This window comes from Bufo bufo, chromosome 8, assembly GCF_905171765.1.
Source record: "Bufo bufo chromosome 8, aBufBuf1.1, whole genome shotgun sequence".
Classification (NCBI taxonomy): Eukaryota; Metazoa; Chordata; class Amphibia; order Anura; family Bufonidae; genus Bufo; species Bufo bufo.
In genome coordinates, this window is record NC_053396.1 from 176,757,362 (window position 1) to 176,776,688 (window position 19,327).

At 43.4% G+C, this 19,327-nt stretch overlaps 1 protein-coding gene across 2 annotated transcripts; it reads left to right on the top strand.

Moving 5' to 3' along the window:
* Nucleotides 1-1,590: 1,590 nt before the first annotated feature.
* On the top strand, nucleotides 1,591-18,561 carry LOC120977789 (NTPase KAP family P-loop domain-containing protein 1-like). 2 transcript variants are annotated; one of them, XM_040405907.1, is made up of 5 exons: nucleotides 1,610-1,711; nucleotides 7,142-7,230; nucleotides 10,553-10,621; nucleotides 13,589-13,720; nucleotides 16,032-18,561. In XM_040405907.1, exons 3-5 carry the CDS (start codon nucleotides 10,609-10,611, stop codon nucleotides 18,137-18,139), a joined length of 2,253 nt encoding a protein of 750 aa, XP_040261841.1. In that variant the 5' UTR covers nucleotides 1,610-1,711; nucleotides 7,142-7,230; nucleotides 10,553-10,608; the 3' UTR covers nucleotides 18,140-18,561. The 2 variants fall into 2 exon arrangements, with proteins under 2 accessions (XP_040261840.1, XP_040261841.1); XM_040405906.1 differs by lacking the exon at nucleotides 7,142-7,230 and having other exon boundaries at nucleotides 1,591-1,711.
* The last annotated feature ends 766 nt before the right edge of the window (nucleotides 18,562-19,327 follow it).

Sequence of the window (19,327 nt, forward strand, 5' to 3'; positions counted from 1 at the left end):
ATTGTCTAGCAATGTTAAATGTAGTTATGACAGCTCCCTCCCCATCTCCCGACTCATTATACGCCATATGGTAATGTACAGTATTACAGCGGAAATAAATATTTTACGAGAAGCAAAGTAAAAATATGTCATCACATCAGCAATAAATAATGAGCACTTGCAAAATCTAATAAAAAGTAATTATTTATGAAACCGTCTTCATTACCCAGAGCAACCAATCAGAACACAGTTTTCATTTCTAAAACTGATTTTGAAAAATGAAATCTGTGCTGTGATTGGTTGCTATGGGCAAGAAACAGAGATTTTCTTTTAGTTTAGTTTCCTTTTTATTTTCATAAATCTGCTCATTATCAAAACTGTCTTGGTTGCCCATAGCAACTAGAGCTCAGCTGTCACTTCTTAAACTGCTCTGATAAAATGAAAGCTGTGCTGTTCTTGGTTGCCATGGGCAACAAAAGACAGTCTTTCTTTTAGGGTAAATTCACATGGGCAAAATACTTTGCAGTCTCTGCTTTGTTTCCATTGCAGAAACCGTGGCAGGATAGGGCACTGAAAAAAGGAGCGTCGGCCACTGCCTCTCATTGAAAACATTAGGAGGCAGATTTGAGGAATTTGCCCTGCTCGCTCCCCCCCCCCCCCCCCCACATACCTACCCAACATTGCAGGTGGTAAATTAAGGACAAGTAGGCCCTACCCCGGGAAAACCCCCAAGCAAGACAAGACCACCCATTGAAGGGTGGGGTTTACATAAGTCCCTCCCATTTCCTGCCCGAAACAGCCTGAATTTGTAGGCCCAGTCTATGAATATTAGGGGCAGTGACTGTATATTCAGGACTGTGGGCAACTATGGTGGGATTAAAAAAAAACTCTGTGGGGACAAGGCCTGAGGTTATGTTCACACAACGGACTTCACAGGATCCATACGTGTTTTTTTAGTGCATTTTTTTATGCCTTTTTCGTTGTTTTTTTTTTTAATACAAAACTGAATCTTTAGCTTCTGGTTTTTGGAGTAGATCTACAAAGACCACATGGACATGTACAGAGCAGTTTTTTTTATTCTTCCCATTCATTTAATGGGGGATTCAGTGTGGATTCTGCTCCATGTGGAAAAAAAACCAGCAAGTTAGTTTCCCTTTGAAATGAATGGGAGGCTGCTTTGAGGCGTTTTTTATGGAGCTGATTTTGAGGTGGAAACGCTCCAAAGTCAGCACCAAAAAACTCAGTGTGACCTGGTCCTTAGACAGTTTGATAAAGGTGTCCCATAATTCCTAGAATGAAGTAACTCTAAGCATTTATCTTTAAATATTTACCGTATTTTATTTATTTGAATTTTTCATATTTTTTAATCAAATACAGTATATGGTTGTTATTTGATGCATATCCTCTAGTGAGTTTATGTATTACACCTATACTTCTTTCACTGTGATAAATACAGGATAATTCTATGGAGTAACTTTAATTATGGAGTAGCTGAACCAGACAGACAGCTTGAATGTTAAAAGCCAGGGAGTGAGCAAGTTTTAGGGATGTCATCATAGGTCCTAGGGTGGAGTTATTATGAAGGTTACTAGATATCTACAAGCCATCCAACTTACAGCAACCAGAAGCACTTGTCTTATGAGCAGTCATACATAGAAAAGGATCCTTTGTGTTGATCACTGAGTGCTGATCTGTGGCTGAGATGGTGCTTCACTGGTAGGACAATACACAGGTAAGGAGCTTGATTATTTTTCATGTAGCTTTTGTTTTAAAAGGTGCTCCAGTTAATAAATCCAAATTAGTCAAGTTGTCGCAATGTAAAATACTAAGAACTTTACGTAAATAGATCTTACATAGTAGTCCACAACTGTATGTAGTATTTAAGACAAGCGTCAGCACCAGGCAAAATCCTAGGTCTCAGTGGGCTTAGTGGGCCTATAGTCATATAGCTGGATAGTTGACAAGCCAAGGACCATGGAGATTACATATATCATATGTATATGTGTTCCCTATGACAGATGACCTAGCACTTGTGTTCCACAAGATATTTGTTAGGATTATGATTTTTTTTAGATGGTCCTACATAGAGAATTCGAACTCTGCTCTGGTACAACAAGAGTTCTTACATAAGTCTTGTCACTCAATGAACATAGAGTGTATGAGAGGATCAGATAAAGATAAATGATTATATGAAAGGCAATTTGTTATTTCCAAGCTGCCACTCCAGTGATAGTGTGGATGCGCTCCTGCTCTCAGTTCACTTCAGGGGCCCCGTTCTGGAGATAGGAGCAGGTCCCAGAGATAAGCCAACCCCTTTTAACGTTTGTTCATCTTTGTAATATTTGGAGGAAATGGGTTTTTAGAATCAATATAGGTGGATGTCCCTCAGGTAAGAGATGGTTCATTTGATGAAGTTATAGCAGTTGGAGACCAAAGGAAAGCAATTAGGTCTTCACAGTATGCTCTTCTGGTAAGGCCTTCAATACAGCTATGCTTGAGTCACAGCTACGTTTGTATTACTGTCAAAAGTAGATAACATTAACAATTTTAAAGCTGTGACATAAATTGAAGAATAGACATTGGCCTCAATAATCACCCTGTTCAGGTTCTAGTGATATTAGGAATTAGCCTGGGTAAATGTAGTCACTCCAGAAGGGTAACTGATTATCATGAACTATACAATTTCCATACATTAACTAGAAGGGTTGATATTATTAGTCATACAATGACTGGATAGTCTTTTCTTCAATTGTTCTATTGGTTTCATTCTTTTTTTGTTCTCTAATTGCCATAACTACCTCTTCATCAAATGAACCCTCTCTTACCTGAGGGACATCCACCTATATTGATTCTATAAACCCATTTCCTCCAAATATTTCAAAGATGAACAAGCATAAAAGGGGTTGGCTCATCTCAGACATTGATGGCATCCGGCTAGGATATGTAATTAATGTCAGATAAGGGTGGGTCCCAACTCTGGGAACTACTCCTATCTCCAGAACGGGGCCCCTGAAGTGAACGGAGAGCAGGCGCGCATCCACAGCCACCCTTATCTGACACCCTTCAGCTAAGGGAGTTCTGAAAATAGCCGAGAGCCAACTCTGCTATTTCCAGCAGTACTATAGTGGTGAATGGAACAGTGGCCATGCTTGTGCTCTCCATTCACCGCTATGGGACTTATGGAAATAGCAGAGTGTGTTTAATCAGTTATTTTTAGAACTCCCATAGTAATGTACGGAGAGCACTCTGCACAAGCGCAGTGTGCTTTCCTTTACTTTGGGGGACCCCGTTCTGGAGATAGGAGTGGGTCACAGAGGTACGGTAGGACCTGCACCTGTCTGACATTGATATGAGCCAGGTTAGTCTGTCCATACCAAACTCACCCAATCATGCCTTTATGGACCACTTCTGCACCCTGCTATTGTCTTTATTGGTCTAACCTCATGTCATCTTGTGTATTTATTCCAGGTCTTTCACAATGTGCATTCCTATTTTGTTATTCAATTGTTATGTTAACATGTAATGTGCCTGGTTCACTAGCAGGTGGCAGCAAACATGGCAGAGCTGTATGTAGATAGAATGGAACTTACCATTCCATTCTAACCCCGCTCTGTAGAAAAGCCAGCCTGTCAGTACAGCAGAGTCACAGAGAACCAGATGTAGCAGAGTGGAGTTTTCCTGCCATTTTCATGCTAAAGCCTGCTAGAACCAAGACAAAGCCTGTAAACCGTTTTGGAGAACGTTTAAGGAAATCAAAGCTGCCATTGAACTTCATTTCAAGGTTTGGACTCCAGTTATTCTTTTATCCCTCAATAATTCCCCCTATTTCTTGCTTCAGAGCCAAAACCTGGGGTCCAGCGGGATCCAGGTAGGAGCACCGTGACACACATAAAGAGACATTTTAGGCCACACTATACCACTCGGCAATTCCTACACCTGGGTTGCGTTATAGAGAGGGCCCTGGGGGGAGGCGCCCATTGCACTTGCACTGGTGCACAGTCAAGCTGGAACAGAAAGGGACCTTCCCCAAAAAGTTCCCACAAAGTTTGAAGCGTACAGTTGTCCAAAATATATTGGTATGCTGAAGCATTAAGATTTCTCTTCACTGGAGCTAAGGAACAAAGGAAAACTCCTGAAAAACACCCCATGGTATAATTCTCCTCCACCAAACTTTACAGCTGGCACAATGCATTCAGGCTGGTAACATTCTCCTGGCATTCCCCAAATTCAGACTTGTTCATCAGACTGCCAGATAGAAAATCGTGATTCATCACTCCACAGAACATGTTTTCACTGCTCCAGAGTCCATCGGCAATGTGCCTTACATGACTCCCTCTGACACTTGGCATTGTGCTTGGCTATGTAAATCTTGTATGTAGCTGCTCAGGCGTGGAAGCTTATGCCATGAAGCTCCAGGCGCAGCGCAATTTTTGTGCTGCTGTTAATGTTAGAGGAGGTTTGGAGCTCTGCAGTTATTGCGACGCACAGCAACTGCCATGGGTCCCTTAAAGCAAATGTTTTTCGTGACGCCAGTTGCAGTGAAGCAACAAGGGCACAGGGCCCCTTTTTAGTGATACTGTGGTAGATGGTATCCAGGTGTAGGAATGCCAGGGTGGTGTAGGGTGGCTTAAATGTCCCTTAGCATGTGTCACGGTACTCCTACCTGGATACGCTGGAACCCAGGCGTTGTTGTCCGAAGCAGAGCAAATAGGAGAAATAATCAAGGGATGAAGTTCAATAACAGCTTTACTTGAATAAACGTTTCTTCAACAGTTTCAGGCTTTGTCTTGGTTCCCAGCAGGCATTAGCATTAACTCTGACAGGTAAAAAAACTTGACTTTGCTACATCTGTCGCTCTCTGGCTCTGCTGTGCTGACAAACCTACTGTATAACTTTGCTTCTTTCTTTATGCTGAAACTTCTCTCTGTAGTCTGTCTCTAGATTAATACCAGGGAATCTCTACCTTCTGGCTTCAGACTTTGGCCTCTGTGTCCAGCAGAGCTGAAAGTGCTCTAGCTGTCTTAGGCAGGACATGTCCAGCAGGGACGTGGACCTGCCTCCTTCCCCAAGCAGGGGGTACTCTCGACTAACCTCTAACTAACTAAACTCTGCCTTAAATGGAGAGAAGAGAATGGAAGGAAAGTTCCATCGTTGTCACGGCTTGGTGGTAGTTTGCTGTGACACTTTCGCCGCGCATGATGGTTGCCGGTGGCAAAGTGTTGTTTCTTTTGCATGCGTGTGCACTTCCCCTTTAAGTCTGTTTCGCTTCCCATTTCTGGTGTGTATGGGGTTATGGTGTGTGCAAGGTTGAGCTGGGTGTGGCCTCTTGGCTCTTATTGTTCTGAGTTGTGAGCCTGAGGTCAGATTGTCTTCAGTGTCTTGTGGTGCTGGTGCTATTCCATCTGCCCAGTCCTTGAGGGCCACATAATGGGACATCGATGTCACCCCTTTGTTGAACCGTTGCTTGTGTTGGTGTCCCCTCATCCATTTCTCAGTGGTTCCTTGCTCTTGTGCCGTGTTGCTGGCTGCATTATTTTGGTGTACTGGCTGTGTGCTGGTTGGGGAATGCTTGCTGGCAGCTGCCCAGAGTGTGAACTGTGTCTGAGATGGATGCGGTGTTCATTACGGTTTCTCCTGACTGCTTGTTGGCTGGCTGCCAGGGGCCTAGTTGGTGGTCCTGGTGTGCTGGTGGCAGTTTTGAGAGACGTGCTGATGCCAAATCTGCACTTTTTTTCCTGTTATGTTTTGGGGAGGGCTTTGAGGGGAGGGAGTGTCATGGCTTGGTGGTAGTTTTCCGTTACACTTTCGTCACGCATGATGGTTGCCGGGGACAATGTGTTGTTTTTTTGCCTGCGTGTGCACTTCCCCTTTAATGCTGTTTCCCTTCCCATTTCTGGTGTGTATGGGGTTAAGGTGTGTGCAAGGTGGAGCTGGGTGTGGCCTCTTGGCCCTTTATTGTTCTGAATTGTGAGCCTGAGGTCAGATTGTCTTCAGTGTCTTGTGGAGCTGGTGCTATTCCAACTGCCCAGTCCTTGAGGGCCACCTTATGGGACATCGATGTCACCTGATGTCACCCTTTGTGTCTGTTGCTGTTACCCTACCTCACTTGTTGTATATTTGGTGTGGGTTTATGTTTGGGGTTTATGTCTGGTTTGGTGTTTCATGTCTGGCCTGTTTGGTGTTTCAGGTCAGCATGGATGCCAGACGTATCCTTTGTATGTCCTATAAATCCGGAAGGGGGTCTCTGGAGTTCCCCGGAGGGGGAACTACAAGAAGCGCAGCCTGGTGCCACCATGGTTCATGCCACATGGTGGTCTAGGTTGTTTCTACTAGAAAACTCTGTGTTTGGTGTTCGTGCTGGGTCCCGCCTGGTGTGTGTGTTTGGGCCTATGCGCGTTACCAGGATCCTGTGGTAGCAGCATGGACGGCTCGAGTTCCTGTTGCAGCTGTGTCAGGTAGGTGTCCATGTTGGTCCTGTTGGCAGTTGTGTTTTCTGCCACTGGACACTTACCTGTCGTGTCGTCCACTGCTGGCTGCTTTCTTCCCCTTTGTTGCTAGGCCTGTTGGAGACTCCAGTTCCTCTGTGTCTTGGAAGAATCGGTTGTCTCCTTCTGACGCCATATTGCAGAGACCATTAGGGTCAGTAAGGGCCCAGGTTCGAGATTATGAGCCCCCCTACCATTGAGGGCGGCTCCATACAGTTAGGAGGTCAGGGATAGGATTTAGATATGCTTAGTTGGTTTCCAGCTCCCTTTTCCTTGTTTCCAGGCCTAGCTGTTACCTTATTTTCCCTTCATTGTATGGTGGGGGGTTTCCCCCACTCCCCACCGTGACAATCGTCTGCAAAAGTAGCTATGCCATGCTTGCTGCCACCTTCTGGTGGACCAGGTACATTACATGAACAATAACAGTTGCATAGAAATAGCAATGCACATTGTAGTGGACTGAAATTAATGCATAAGATGACACTGTGTTAGACCATAGGAGACAGTAGCGGAGTGGTAATGGCACTCTGGGTCATTACATTATCGGGTCAGCAGAGCACTGGCGACTTTTATGCACTATGAACCCTAGCACTCGGTGACCCTGCTGTAAGTTTACTTTAATAGCTGCATTTCTATGGTTTCTAAATGCTTCCACTTTACCATAATATCATTCACAGTTGATGGAGGAATATCTAGGAGGGAAGAAATTTCAGGAACTGACTTGTTACAGCAGTGACATCCTATTATAGGACCACAATGGAATTCAGTAAGCTCTTTCACAAATTTTTGTAAAGGCAGACTGCATGCCTAGCGGCTGGACTTTACACACCTGTGGCAATGGGACTAAATGAAACAAGTAAATTCAGTGATATAGTGTATATGGTACCAGCACTGTGTTTACTAGATATACGGCATAAGAGAAGTGGTACTGTGGAGTGCCTTTATATGCTTATACCATAGACTGCAACTGTTTACTATTGCAGTTTATGAGGATTCTGCAGGCTGCCTATTAGTCATTTTTAACAATTGCAACCCTGAAAAACCTTGACAAGGCCCCAGGGTGCCATAGAAACCGATCTGTACCACATGATTTCGATGCACGGAGACTGATCAGAAAACAGACGTATAACTGCTCTGTATAACTGCTTACATGCTACTGTCGCTATTGACAGCAGCATTTGAGGATTTACATGGCCTGGTTCAGAGTTATTTCCAATCCCAGCTGCAGCAGGCGGTTGTCAGCTGAATAACATAGCCGGTACCCACCATATGTGAAGCGGGCTCAGCTTGAGAAACTGCTCCATACACTACCTATGCATGGAAAATATAACTGTATGTCGTTCACACAAAGGAGTTAAGGTTCTTGACTTGCATACATCGGCAAGTATGTATGCACCATATGGCTGCATACATACTTGCATGCTTAGGGACTGGCACAGATGTATGCAAGTGCTTTAATGCAGCCATATGGCTCCCAAACCTACCACATTATAATCTGCCAATGGTGAAGCTGATCACATGGTCTGTCAGTCGCAATACCTAGGTCCATCCGGTCCTTCAATGGGCCATTCTAACGCTGCTTTAAATTTTATCGGCAGAACCGATGGGATACTAGAAAATGGTCACTGCCTTGTGATTTATGTACACACTTTTTGATAATTTTTTATTGTGTACCTTGACTCTGATCTTAACCCCTGCTTATCTTTGACCTTGTCCTTTGTCTCATTCCTGGATTTGCCACTCCTCTTTGTATTCGGAACTCAGCCTGACTAATTTGGTTCTCCCTCTTCTAAGCTATCCTTTGATCTGTCCTTGGCTATGTACATCTATGCCTTTTCTCCTGTACCCCGCCACCAATTCATAACTATCCCAGAGACCACAATGTGAGGTCTCCCCGCAACAATGTCCAGATCCTTGCATAGGGGTTATAGGGTGAAAAACAAGGAATCCCTTAGTTTCCGCACCTTGTTTTTTTCCAACGCGAATCTGATGACGTCAATTACCAGCCATAAGAGGCTGACACTGGTTCCAAGTTTCAGTAATTTCATGACATCCCTGGGTCACTAGCTACTCTATCTAGCGAGCCACACGCCGAGAGCTTGAAAGCCACATGTAACCTTTGAGCCACTGGTTAGGAAACTGATCTATTTGTATTCCTGTCAACCATATTCAACTCCTGTCCTTCCTTCTGTGACCCACATTCAAGATGTGACCTTAAAGGAGTTGTACAGGATTTTTGAAATGATGGCCTATCCTCAGGATAGGCCATGGAAATGAATGGGAGCATTGCTGGAGCTACAAGACAACAGCTGATCAGTGGGGTTGGGTGGTGGTGGTGGTGGTGTGTATCAAAATCCTGGACAAACCCTTTAAAATCACATTATACCTAAGTCACAGCTTTGTATCTCTATTTTTATGGATCACCAAATTTTATTTGCGTTTGCAAAGATTTCATAAATTTCCAAGGCATTTAAATTTTTTTGGGGAATGATTGAGTGAGATTTGGGCAGTGAGTCAAGAATCCATATGTACAGTCCTTTTATATACAATTGTAAACAATTGTAGTCTTAAGTATTTTTAACTATTACAGTAGTTCTGATTTGTCAGATATTTTCTAGGGTCACAACAATGGGGACCTGGCACAAATGATTGGGTCATGAGATGATTGACCAGTGAGAGTGATGGACACCTGTCGGTTGAGGAAATTAGTGGTGGTCCAAGCTCCTAGTCTTCCACCAACGTAACTCTTCTGTTATATCAGACTGAGAACCTTAAAGGGAACCTGTCACCTCTACTATGCTACCCTCACTGAGCGTTTCAAAATTTTCATTGTGTTACCCTAAACATATAAATTACACTTTTAATTTCATTTGCAGACAAATTCAATAAGTATTATGCATTGTTGTACTTCCCGCCTTTTATGCAAATTAGCATAAAAGAGTCATATCTTACTTGTGTGACCAGAGAAGAGTCATATTTTCAAGCTCTGACTCATCTGAGGTTAATTTGCATATGTATCAAATCGGTTTTCATACACAATAAAAGCACACAGAGCTATGGGGACTGGATATTGCGGATGTGCTAGCGGCCATCTAGCCACCCATGTCCTCAGCTCTATACACAAAATCCCGGTGACAGGTTCCCTTTAATAAAAAGCTTAAAAAGATAAAATATTGTCGTATTATCAAATACAACATCATGATTATAAGCGTGTGAGCACATACTGTACCTGACATAAATGTATCTTCTAGATGTCTGTTTCGTAATAGCTAACCCTATAATTATAGCTAACTGGTTAGACCAGTTACAGTGAGACAATCTTAAAGGAAATAATTATGAATGTAAAGTGTTAAGGTAAATGTTTTAAAATGAGTACATGAAAATATATCTGTAATTAGTTATGTGGTGTTATGATATATTAATATATTTTACATGTAAATACCGGTGGAGTTTAACTAAGGAGAGGAGGCTGGTGCTTATTAAGCTGAAATTGATATGTCAACCACTTATATGAATGATGCTTATGACAACAGAAGTAATAAAGTGATTGTCATAATGTAGGTCACAGGGGTTGTGCCAAGATTAAAGGTTATTCCCTATTCACAGGATATGGGATAACTGACCGATCGGTAGGGAAACGACCACAGGAACCTCCACTAATCCCAAGAACGGGGTCACCTTGTCACATCCAGATGGAGAGGCTGATCAGGCATGCACCCTGCTACTCCATTCAGGTTCAGACTGGCCCACCAGAGTACCAGAGAATCCTCCCGTGGGCCCAGTCTGTGAAGCCAAAGGGTCAAGAAAAAAATTGCATTTGGAGCTACTTTTTGAACTAGTCACCATCCACTACGGTCTATGTTTTGAATCAATTCGACTTTATTGATCATATAGAGGTTGGGCCCTGGAAGTCATTTCTTCTGGTGGGCCCAAGGAACCATAGTCCAACGCTGCTTTCTCGTTCTCTGGGACTTCCGCAGATAGCCAAGTGCTGTATTCGAGACATAATCAAACATGTTGATCTGTTCCTTTTTTAGAAAATACTGTGTACTTTATTGCAGCTAATGATCTTTTTCCCTTCTTTATAGTTATGAATTTTACTGTGAATTAAGGATAATGCCGCTTCAAAAAATTCTGGGACAAAATGGCAACGAAAGGTAATGAGCATATGCTTACAACATATAGATTTCATTAGCGGCTCTCCTAGATGTTCATATAGATTTTCTATCCTCAGGATAGGTCATCAATATGAGATAGTCGGTGGTTTGACTCAGGGCACGCCCGGCATTTAGCTGTTTGAGGAAGCCATGGTCTCCATCAGATAGCAGCTTAAGGCTCCATTCACACGTCCGCAAATGGGTCCGCATTCGTTCGCAATTTTGCGGAACGGGTGCGGACCCATTTATTTTCTATGGGGACGGAATGGATGCAGACAGCACACAGTGCTCCCTCCCTCCCTGGATCACTTCAGAAGCCTCCAGGCTGCCATGGCAATCGATAGGAGCCCCGCAGTGGGGGCTCCGATCGAAAGGCAGAGGGAACCGCATCCCTCTGCCTTCACTCACAGGTGTCGCCATCAGTGTTGCTCGCAGCACCTGAGGGGTTAAATGACGGGGGCGACGCGATTGCTTCTCCCTGTCATTGTGGCCGGGTGTCGGCTGTATGAAACAGCCGGCACATGGCGTGTATGGAGCAGGGTCAATGCAGAGACCCGCTTAATACACCGGCAGGCGCATAATGCTGTATATACATGTAAAACTCGAAAATTAGAATATCGTGCAAAGTTCATTTATTTCAGTAATTCAACCTAAAAAGTGAAACTAATATATGAGAGACTCATTACAGGCAAAGCGAGATATTTCAAGTCTTTATTTGTTATAATTTGGATGATTATGGCTTACAGCTTATGAGACCCCAAAGTCACAATCTCAGGTCCCCTTTGCTCAGGGGGTATGGACTAATTAGCTGACTAGAGTGTGACACTTTGAGCCTAGAATATTGAACCGTTTCACAATATTCTAATTTTGAGCTGCATTACTGAAATAAATGGACTTTTGCACGATATTCTAATTCTTCGAGTTTCACCTGTATAAGGTGTTATGGGTTAAGGGGTTAAAGGGCCGTGTTTTTCTTCGGAAGCAATTATTTCTATTGCACCAATGAATCTCTAATAATAATTTAAAAAAGCAACTTTGCTAATCGTCTTCATTAAAATATTTTTCTTTCTGCACCAGCTATGCAGACCTATGTGTCTCCATGGTAACAGACTAAAAAAAGACCTCACATTAAACTCCCATTCCTCATCAGACCCCCATCAGACCTCATATCAGACCCCCAATCTTCATCAGACCTCAAATCAGACCCCCAGTCCTCATCAGACCTTATATGAGACCCCTAAGTTGGACCCTATTACTCATTAGACCTCAGATCAGACCCTCATTCCTCCTCAGACTTTAGATCAGAACCGCATCATACCTCCAAATCAGACCCCCATTCCTAATCAGATCTCAGATCCCCAGTCCTCATCAGACCTCAGATTAGACCCTTCATTAGACCTCAGATCAGACCCCCAAATCAGACTCCTATTGCTCATCAGACCTCAGATCAGACCCCCATCAGACCTCAGATCAAACCCTCATTCCTCATCAGACCCCCATCAGACCTCAGATGAGACATAAAACACTACACTTATCTCTCCGGCTCTGGACAACTCCGACACTCATAGAGCAAGTGCACTCTTCCCACACTTACCTCTCAGTGGTCTTCGGCCGACGCCTTCCTGCACTGTGACCTGACATTGCACAGCATCAGGTCATAGTGCGAGGTTTTGCTGTGCAACGTCAGGCCACAGCACAGCACGCGGCACAGGCAGAAGAAGTCCAGGGAGCAGTGAGTACAGCCAGAACACAGAGTGCTGTATTCACCGCTCCCCAGTCCTACTGTGTACTAGTGAGAGCTTCCATAATGAGCTCATTAGTTGTTGTTTCATTAGATGCAATGTCATCCCCCCCCCCCCACACACACACTTTTGGGAGGACAAAAGTGCGTGTTATGGTGTGTGAAATACGGGAATTATTTTAGGCAGTTTTATATACCTTTTGCAATTTGTCCAATGAGGGGCATGGCTTAATCTAAATCTGTGCCATGTGCCAAACATTTTGCACATTTTTTTGGTGAATCAGCCTAACAAATAGGTGCTGTAAAGTTAGACTAGACAGTCTAAAGCCCAGCTGGATTTGCAGTAACATTGGTTTAAGACTATCAGTCAAATTTTTAGACTGTCTTACTTTTGTATAGTATTTGTAAATATGCCCCATTGTGTAGCCTCAAAGTGAATATCTGCTCTTAAACATCATTTGTTTTTAGATATCTTAACAGTGTTCAGAGCTCTGTTTTATACATAGGACCTAAGAACTGCAGGCATCCAAAATGTCATCATACAAAGAGGATCTGTCATCTACTCACTCCCCATGCAATACAATTATTACTCTGTGTTGTGCCATTCCTTTATTATTCCTACTAGAAGTTTATGAATTAATTGCCAGCAGTGTTACCAGCTAGCGGTGTGTCCTTGCAGAGCCTAACTCTGGCAGCACTGATTACGGCTAACCTCCAGCTCTCCAGCTGTGGTAAAACCACGACTCCCAAGATTCTCACTTGATTGGCTGTTCTCAGAACTACATAGAAAAGAATGGAGCATGCTGGGAGTTGTAGTTTCACCACAGCTGGAGTGCCGGAGGTTATCCATCACTGGATTAGGTAGTGTCAGACTGGGAAGGGTCACCCCACCCCCCCAAATGGTAACACCCACCTGGACCTTCATTGTGAACTGCTAGTAATTCATTCATAACTTCTATCAGGAATAATAGAGGATTGGGAGAACATATATTCATAAGAATGGATGAATCTGAATTGCTATTTAATGGGGAATGTAAGTAGTTACTAAATTAGACATTTCAGGAGAGGTGACAGTTCCTCTTTAAGAGGATTTGGAGATCTCGATCAGGATAACTGATAAAAACTAAATAAATAATGCACTAATTACTATAATTATGAATTTCACCATTAATGACTGTGAATCATTTTGAATTCTCTAATAATGTGTGTTTGCTTTGTTCTCAAAGGGAAAGAGACAGAAGATGACATCTATTGTGCCTGCCTGTCAAAAGCATTATGTCAGGTGGCTACACCTGTTACCGTTGGGTTATATGCCCCATTCGGGGGCAGGGTATACATGCTGCTGGACCGCATAACAAGTAAGCTATTCTATAGTATCTAACAATATATAGGTATTCTATTATTCTATGTGCAGAGAGCCCTGGAGGAGCTGGTGCAGAGTATGGGAGTGATAGTGGCCCTGATGAATTGTTGTGTCAAGTTCTACTCCCTCAAGCCATTGCTCCCTTGGGATCGATGCAGAGGAAATTTAGTATTGAATGAGGCCAAAATTAAAAGTAACAAAGTCCTTTTTACTAAGTGCAACGTAGAACTTCAAATACATACAGTAGCAGCAGGTTTCAAGTGCAAGCTTGTCTGGCACCAGTAAGGATATTGAGGCAGATTAGATGGCTGCAATCTAGCACTTAGGTCATACTGGCCTAGTGGATGTCTGGATGATGGGTGTCTTTGCTGTAATCCCTCACCTTGCAGCAGTGTCTGGAGATGCTGGTTATAGCAGTTTACTCAGCTGTCAAACTTCTTAAGACTTCACTTGAAGCAGGAGAGTAAGTGATCACTCTGGGGAATCTGTAACCGGAGCAGGAGCTCTGACTTGTGCTTCCTCACTCCTCCATAGCTACATAGGAACTCCCCCTCCTGGCAGGAAGCCGGACCAGTCCACTCCTACCAAGAGGTGATGAACTGGGTGCTTAGCCCTGTTCCTTGGCAACCATATTCCTTCTGGTAACAACGGCCAAGACATACAATCCAAAATATATAAAATTACAATATAAAAAAGAAACAAACTACTTACAACATTGTAGTACCCCAGGTCTGGGGTACTACATGTGCACATTTATATCTTTAAATACCGTATTTTTCACCCCATAAGACGCACTCCCCCCCCCCACCTACTTCATTCATAAAGTAGGTGGTGCAGGCACGTCATGTGACATCAGTAAGTTCCGGCCGGCCGCCCGCCCTGCTCTGCCTGCTACAGGACATTTAGTAAGTAGTACAGATGGGGCTGGGGATCGGAACTTAAATTAAGTGAGTGAGCGGCGGGGCCGGAGTACAGTGACCGCACCGGCCCCGCCGCATTTGCATGCCACCGGCCCCTCCTCCCTCCCACAGGTTTAGCTCCGGTATATTAGGGCATCTGTGGATGCCACTATTATGGGGTGGGGGATATGTGGATGGCACTGTTATGGGGTGGGGGATCTGTGGGTGACACATATATAGCAGTGCCATCCACAGATCCACCCCCTATAACAGTGCCATCCACGGATCCACCCCCTATAACAGTGCCATCCACAGATCTCCCTCAATAACAGTGCCATCCACAGATCACCCCCCCATAACAGTGCCATCCACAGATCCCCCCATAACAGTGCCCCCCTCAGATCCCCCCATAACAGTGCCAACCACAGATCCCCTCCATAACAGTGCCCCCCTCAGATCCCCCCATAACAGTGCCCCCCTCAGATCCCCCCCATAACAGTGCCACCCACAGATCCCCCCATAACAGTGCCACCCACAGATCCCCCCATAACAGTGCCACCCACAGATCCCCCCCATAACAGTGCCACCCACAGATCCCCCCCATAACAGTGCCACCCACAGATCCCCCCATAACAGTGCCACCCACAGATCCCCCCATAACAGTGCCACCCACAGATCCCCCCCATAACAGTGCCACCCACAGATCCCCCCCATAACAGTGCCACCCACAGATCCCCCCCCCCATAACAGTGCCACCCACAGATCCCCCCATAACAGTGCCACCCACAGATCCCCCCCATAACAGTGCCACCCACAGATCCCCCCCCATAACAGTGCCACCCACAGATCCCCCCATAACAGTGCCACCCACAGATCCCCCCATAACAGTGCCACCCACAGATCCCCCCCATAACAGTGCCACCCACAGATCCCCCCCATAACAGTGCCACCCACAGATCCCCCCCCATAACAGTGCCATCCACAGATCCCCCATAGTAGTGTCATGCACAGACCACCATTAGTTTAAAACCCACCAAAAGCACACCTTTTGGTTAAAAAATTTTTTTTCCTTATTTTCCTCCTCAAAAACCTAGGTGCGTCTTATGGGCTGGTGCGTCTTATAGGGCAAAAAATACGATATGTTTATTACCGGTAGGTTATTATTGGCTGCAGTTTTTAATTAAATAGGTATTCCTATCTCAAATGTTCCTGATATATCTGCAGGATATGCCATAAGTGTGTAATAGGCATGGGTTCTACATCCCAGACAGGCACCTATCTCTAGATTGGGGTCTTCCTAGTGATCAGGGATGAGAATACTCCATTAAATGTTGTAATATATGATGTTATATGATGGTGTTTTTTTTTTTTTCATTTACTTATACTTTACTCACTTATCTTTTATAGAATGCATGCGGGAGGAAGCATCACATATAACAGAAAAGGAAGAAAAAAACTTTCAGGAGACCACAGTTAAACCTACTGGATGGGGCATCCTACATCTATTTTGGCGTCTAATTTTCTACTGCCCTATCGTAACTGAACATCATCTAGAGCGCAAAAGTATTAAGTTCATATTTGTACACTTCAGTGCTTGGCAGTATGCAGGTAGTGACCGACTATGGGCTGGGCTGGTCACCACACTCTGTGAGCGGATACGACGGCACTTGGGAATTCTTCCACTCAGTGTATTTAGAGTCTTGGGTTCCATACCTAAAAGAAACATGGAATCTGGCGATAAAGAGTGGACCATTAGAAAGATGATTTGCATCATACTGGCAGTCACCATTGTCTTACTTCTCATTGGATTGATCCTATTGCTACCAATCAAAACTAAAAGTCATGAAGGTGAAGAGAGAGTCTCAACTGTTTTTGGAAGTTTAGCGACCGTAGTGGCTGGATCCGGAATTGCCATGACGTTATTTAACCTAACCAAGAGTATTCTTATTAGCCAAAAGCAGAAGATTGAGCAACTAGTCAATAGCCAGAAATTTAGTTCTCAGATGGGTTTCATGTGTGAGGTAAAAAAAGAGATTGAACTGATAACCCACATGGTTCAATTCATGGAAATTTTCCAGAAGCAGAAGATCCGTGTGGTCTTGCAGATCACCAGCCTGGAGCTTTGTGCACCAGACAAAGTGGTTGGAGTACTGGATGCTATGAACACTCTACTGTCTGACCAGAGATCTCCATTTATTTCTATACTAGTAGTTGATCCCAGCATAATTGTCACTTGCTTGGAGAATGCAAGCTCCCTCAAAGGTATGGCAGACAACGGCTACATGTTCCTCAATCGCACTGTCACTTTGCCGTTCTCTGTACCTCCTCTTGGCAAGAAAACAAAGCTGCAACTTCTAAAAAAGGCTGTACAGAGGACAGAGGATCTCATTGATTGGCCTTGCAGGAATGATGCTAATCGGGGCACCAAGACAGGTATTGCAGAACCGATGAAACTCCTTACAGAAGAGCTTTCAGAAGATGAAGAACCAGAGGTGAATCTACCACCTTATCAACCAGCTTACTGCATTCAGGAAACATTTTATGCTCTATACAGCGAGCGTGAAGTTCTCCATGAATACATTCCCGACAGCATATGTCAAATGAAACGAATTGTGAATGCTATTCCTGTTATGGTCCACCTCATGATGCTGAGTAAAATACCATGGGGCAACATGTCTTCTAAATCTTTAGCAGCTTGGGTTGTTCTCTGCAATCAGTGGCCTTGCAGACTAAGCTGGATTCTTCAATGTCTGGAGGATGAAGAACAGCAGGGATATAAGGAAGGATTCAGCAACTGTTTCCTCTGGGACGTGTTTAAGGAAAACAGCAAGGAACTGTTTTCCTTGAAAGCTGGTCTAAAGAACCTTTTGGACTTGGATGGAGATCCAGAGATTTTCCAAAGGTTCCTTTCCCAAGACTTTCCTTTTACGGTTGAGGAATCCAGAATACTGATGAAATGTACGATTAACTTAGATTATTCTATAAAGCACAAAATGGGTCTTCACCGTGGAATTAACAACCTTCAAAATGACTGGAAGATGATAATTGTAGAAAAGAAGACAGAGAAAATAGAAACTGTGAATGAAAATGGCACAACAGAGGTCAAGGAGGTGGTTGAAACACAGGTTACTCAGTGTAACAAAGACTCTGGGACAGATACAAACGAGGAAAGAACTGAGTGTGGGAAAGATATACATAGGTGTAGAGCAGAGGTACATCAGGAGAGTGGAGAACATGTATCTGGAATGATGCAGGCAAAAGTCACTGAAAGTAGGAAAGCAGAACCTGTGTATGAGGAGGAGCAGGCCAAAGGACAAATGTCTTTGGAGCAGAATATAGTAAAAGAAAAGTTAGTGAATAATGAAACATCTAGTGAGAAGGACAGTCTTTTTGAAGAAGATTTACAAGTAGAACGAACTCTGTGGAAAGACGGAGAAGACTGTAGGATGCAAGTAAAAAAACAATATGAGAAATTAAAAGAGGCACGAAGCAGAGATCGGGAGACTGTACTGTAATCTGAATTTCTGTCCTCCTTCTATACAGAAAAAGTGAGTTCCTTCTCCATGTCTTGTGGGAAAAGGAAATTGACAGCTGCCATATTGTGCTAAAAAAAAGCAGATGTGCCATTTGTAATGCAACGTTTTCATGGTTTCAGATATGCAGCTTTTTCAGGTCTGGTGGAAATGCTCCTATAGACAATAAAGGAGTTGCCTGATTTAGGTAACCCATGATCAGATATGAAACAGAGGAGTCCCTCATTTTTGTACTTCATGAATTACCTTAGTCCTCTTTCTCTATTTCTAGAGGATCCCGCACAGCTTTGTGTTAGACACAACCCGTTCATCTTATTGGACACCATGTAATGCTTCAACCACCTCAGCCCCCATAGCTTAACCACCCTTAATGACCAGACCACTTTTTATAATTCTGCACTACACTACTTTCACGGTTTATTGCTCGGTCATGCAACTTACCACCCAAATGAATTTTACCTCCTTTTCTTCTCACTAATAGAGCTTTCATTTGGTGGTATTTCATTGCTGCTGACATTTTAATTTTTTTTTGTTATTAATCGAAATTAAACTATTTTTTTTGCAGAAAAGTTGCACTTTCAGTTGTAAAATTTTTCAAATAAAACTACATTTCTATTTAAATTTTTCTCTAAATTTATTGTTCTACATGTCTTTGATAAAAAAAAAATGTTTGGGTAAAAAAAAAATGGTTTGGGTAAAAGTTATAGCGTTTACAAACTATGGTACAAAAATGTGAATTTACGCTTTTTGAAGCAGCTCTGACTTTCTGAGCACCTGTCACGTTTCCTGAGGTTCTACAATGCCCAAACAGTAGAAAAACCCCACAAATGACCCCATTTCGGAAAGTAGACACCCTAAGGTATTCGCTGATGGGCATAGTGAGTTCATAGAATTTTTTATTTTTTGTCACAAGTTAGCGGAAAATGATGATTTTTTTTATTTTATTTTTTTCTTACAAAGTCTCATATTCCACTAACTTGTGACAAAAAATAAAAACTTCCATGAACTCACTATGCCCATCACGAAATACCTGGGGGTGTCTTCTTTCCAAAATGGGGTCACTTGTGGGGTAGTTATACTGCCCTGGCATTTTAGGGGCCCTAATGCGTGAGAAGTAGTTTGAAATCAAAATGTGTAAAAAATGCCCTGTGAAATCCGAAAGGTAGTCTT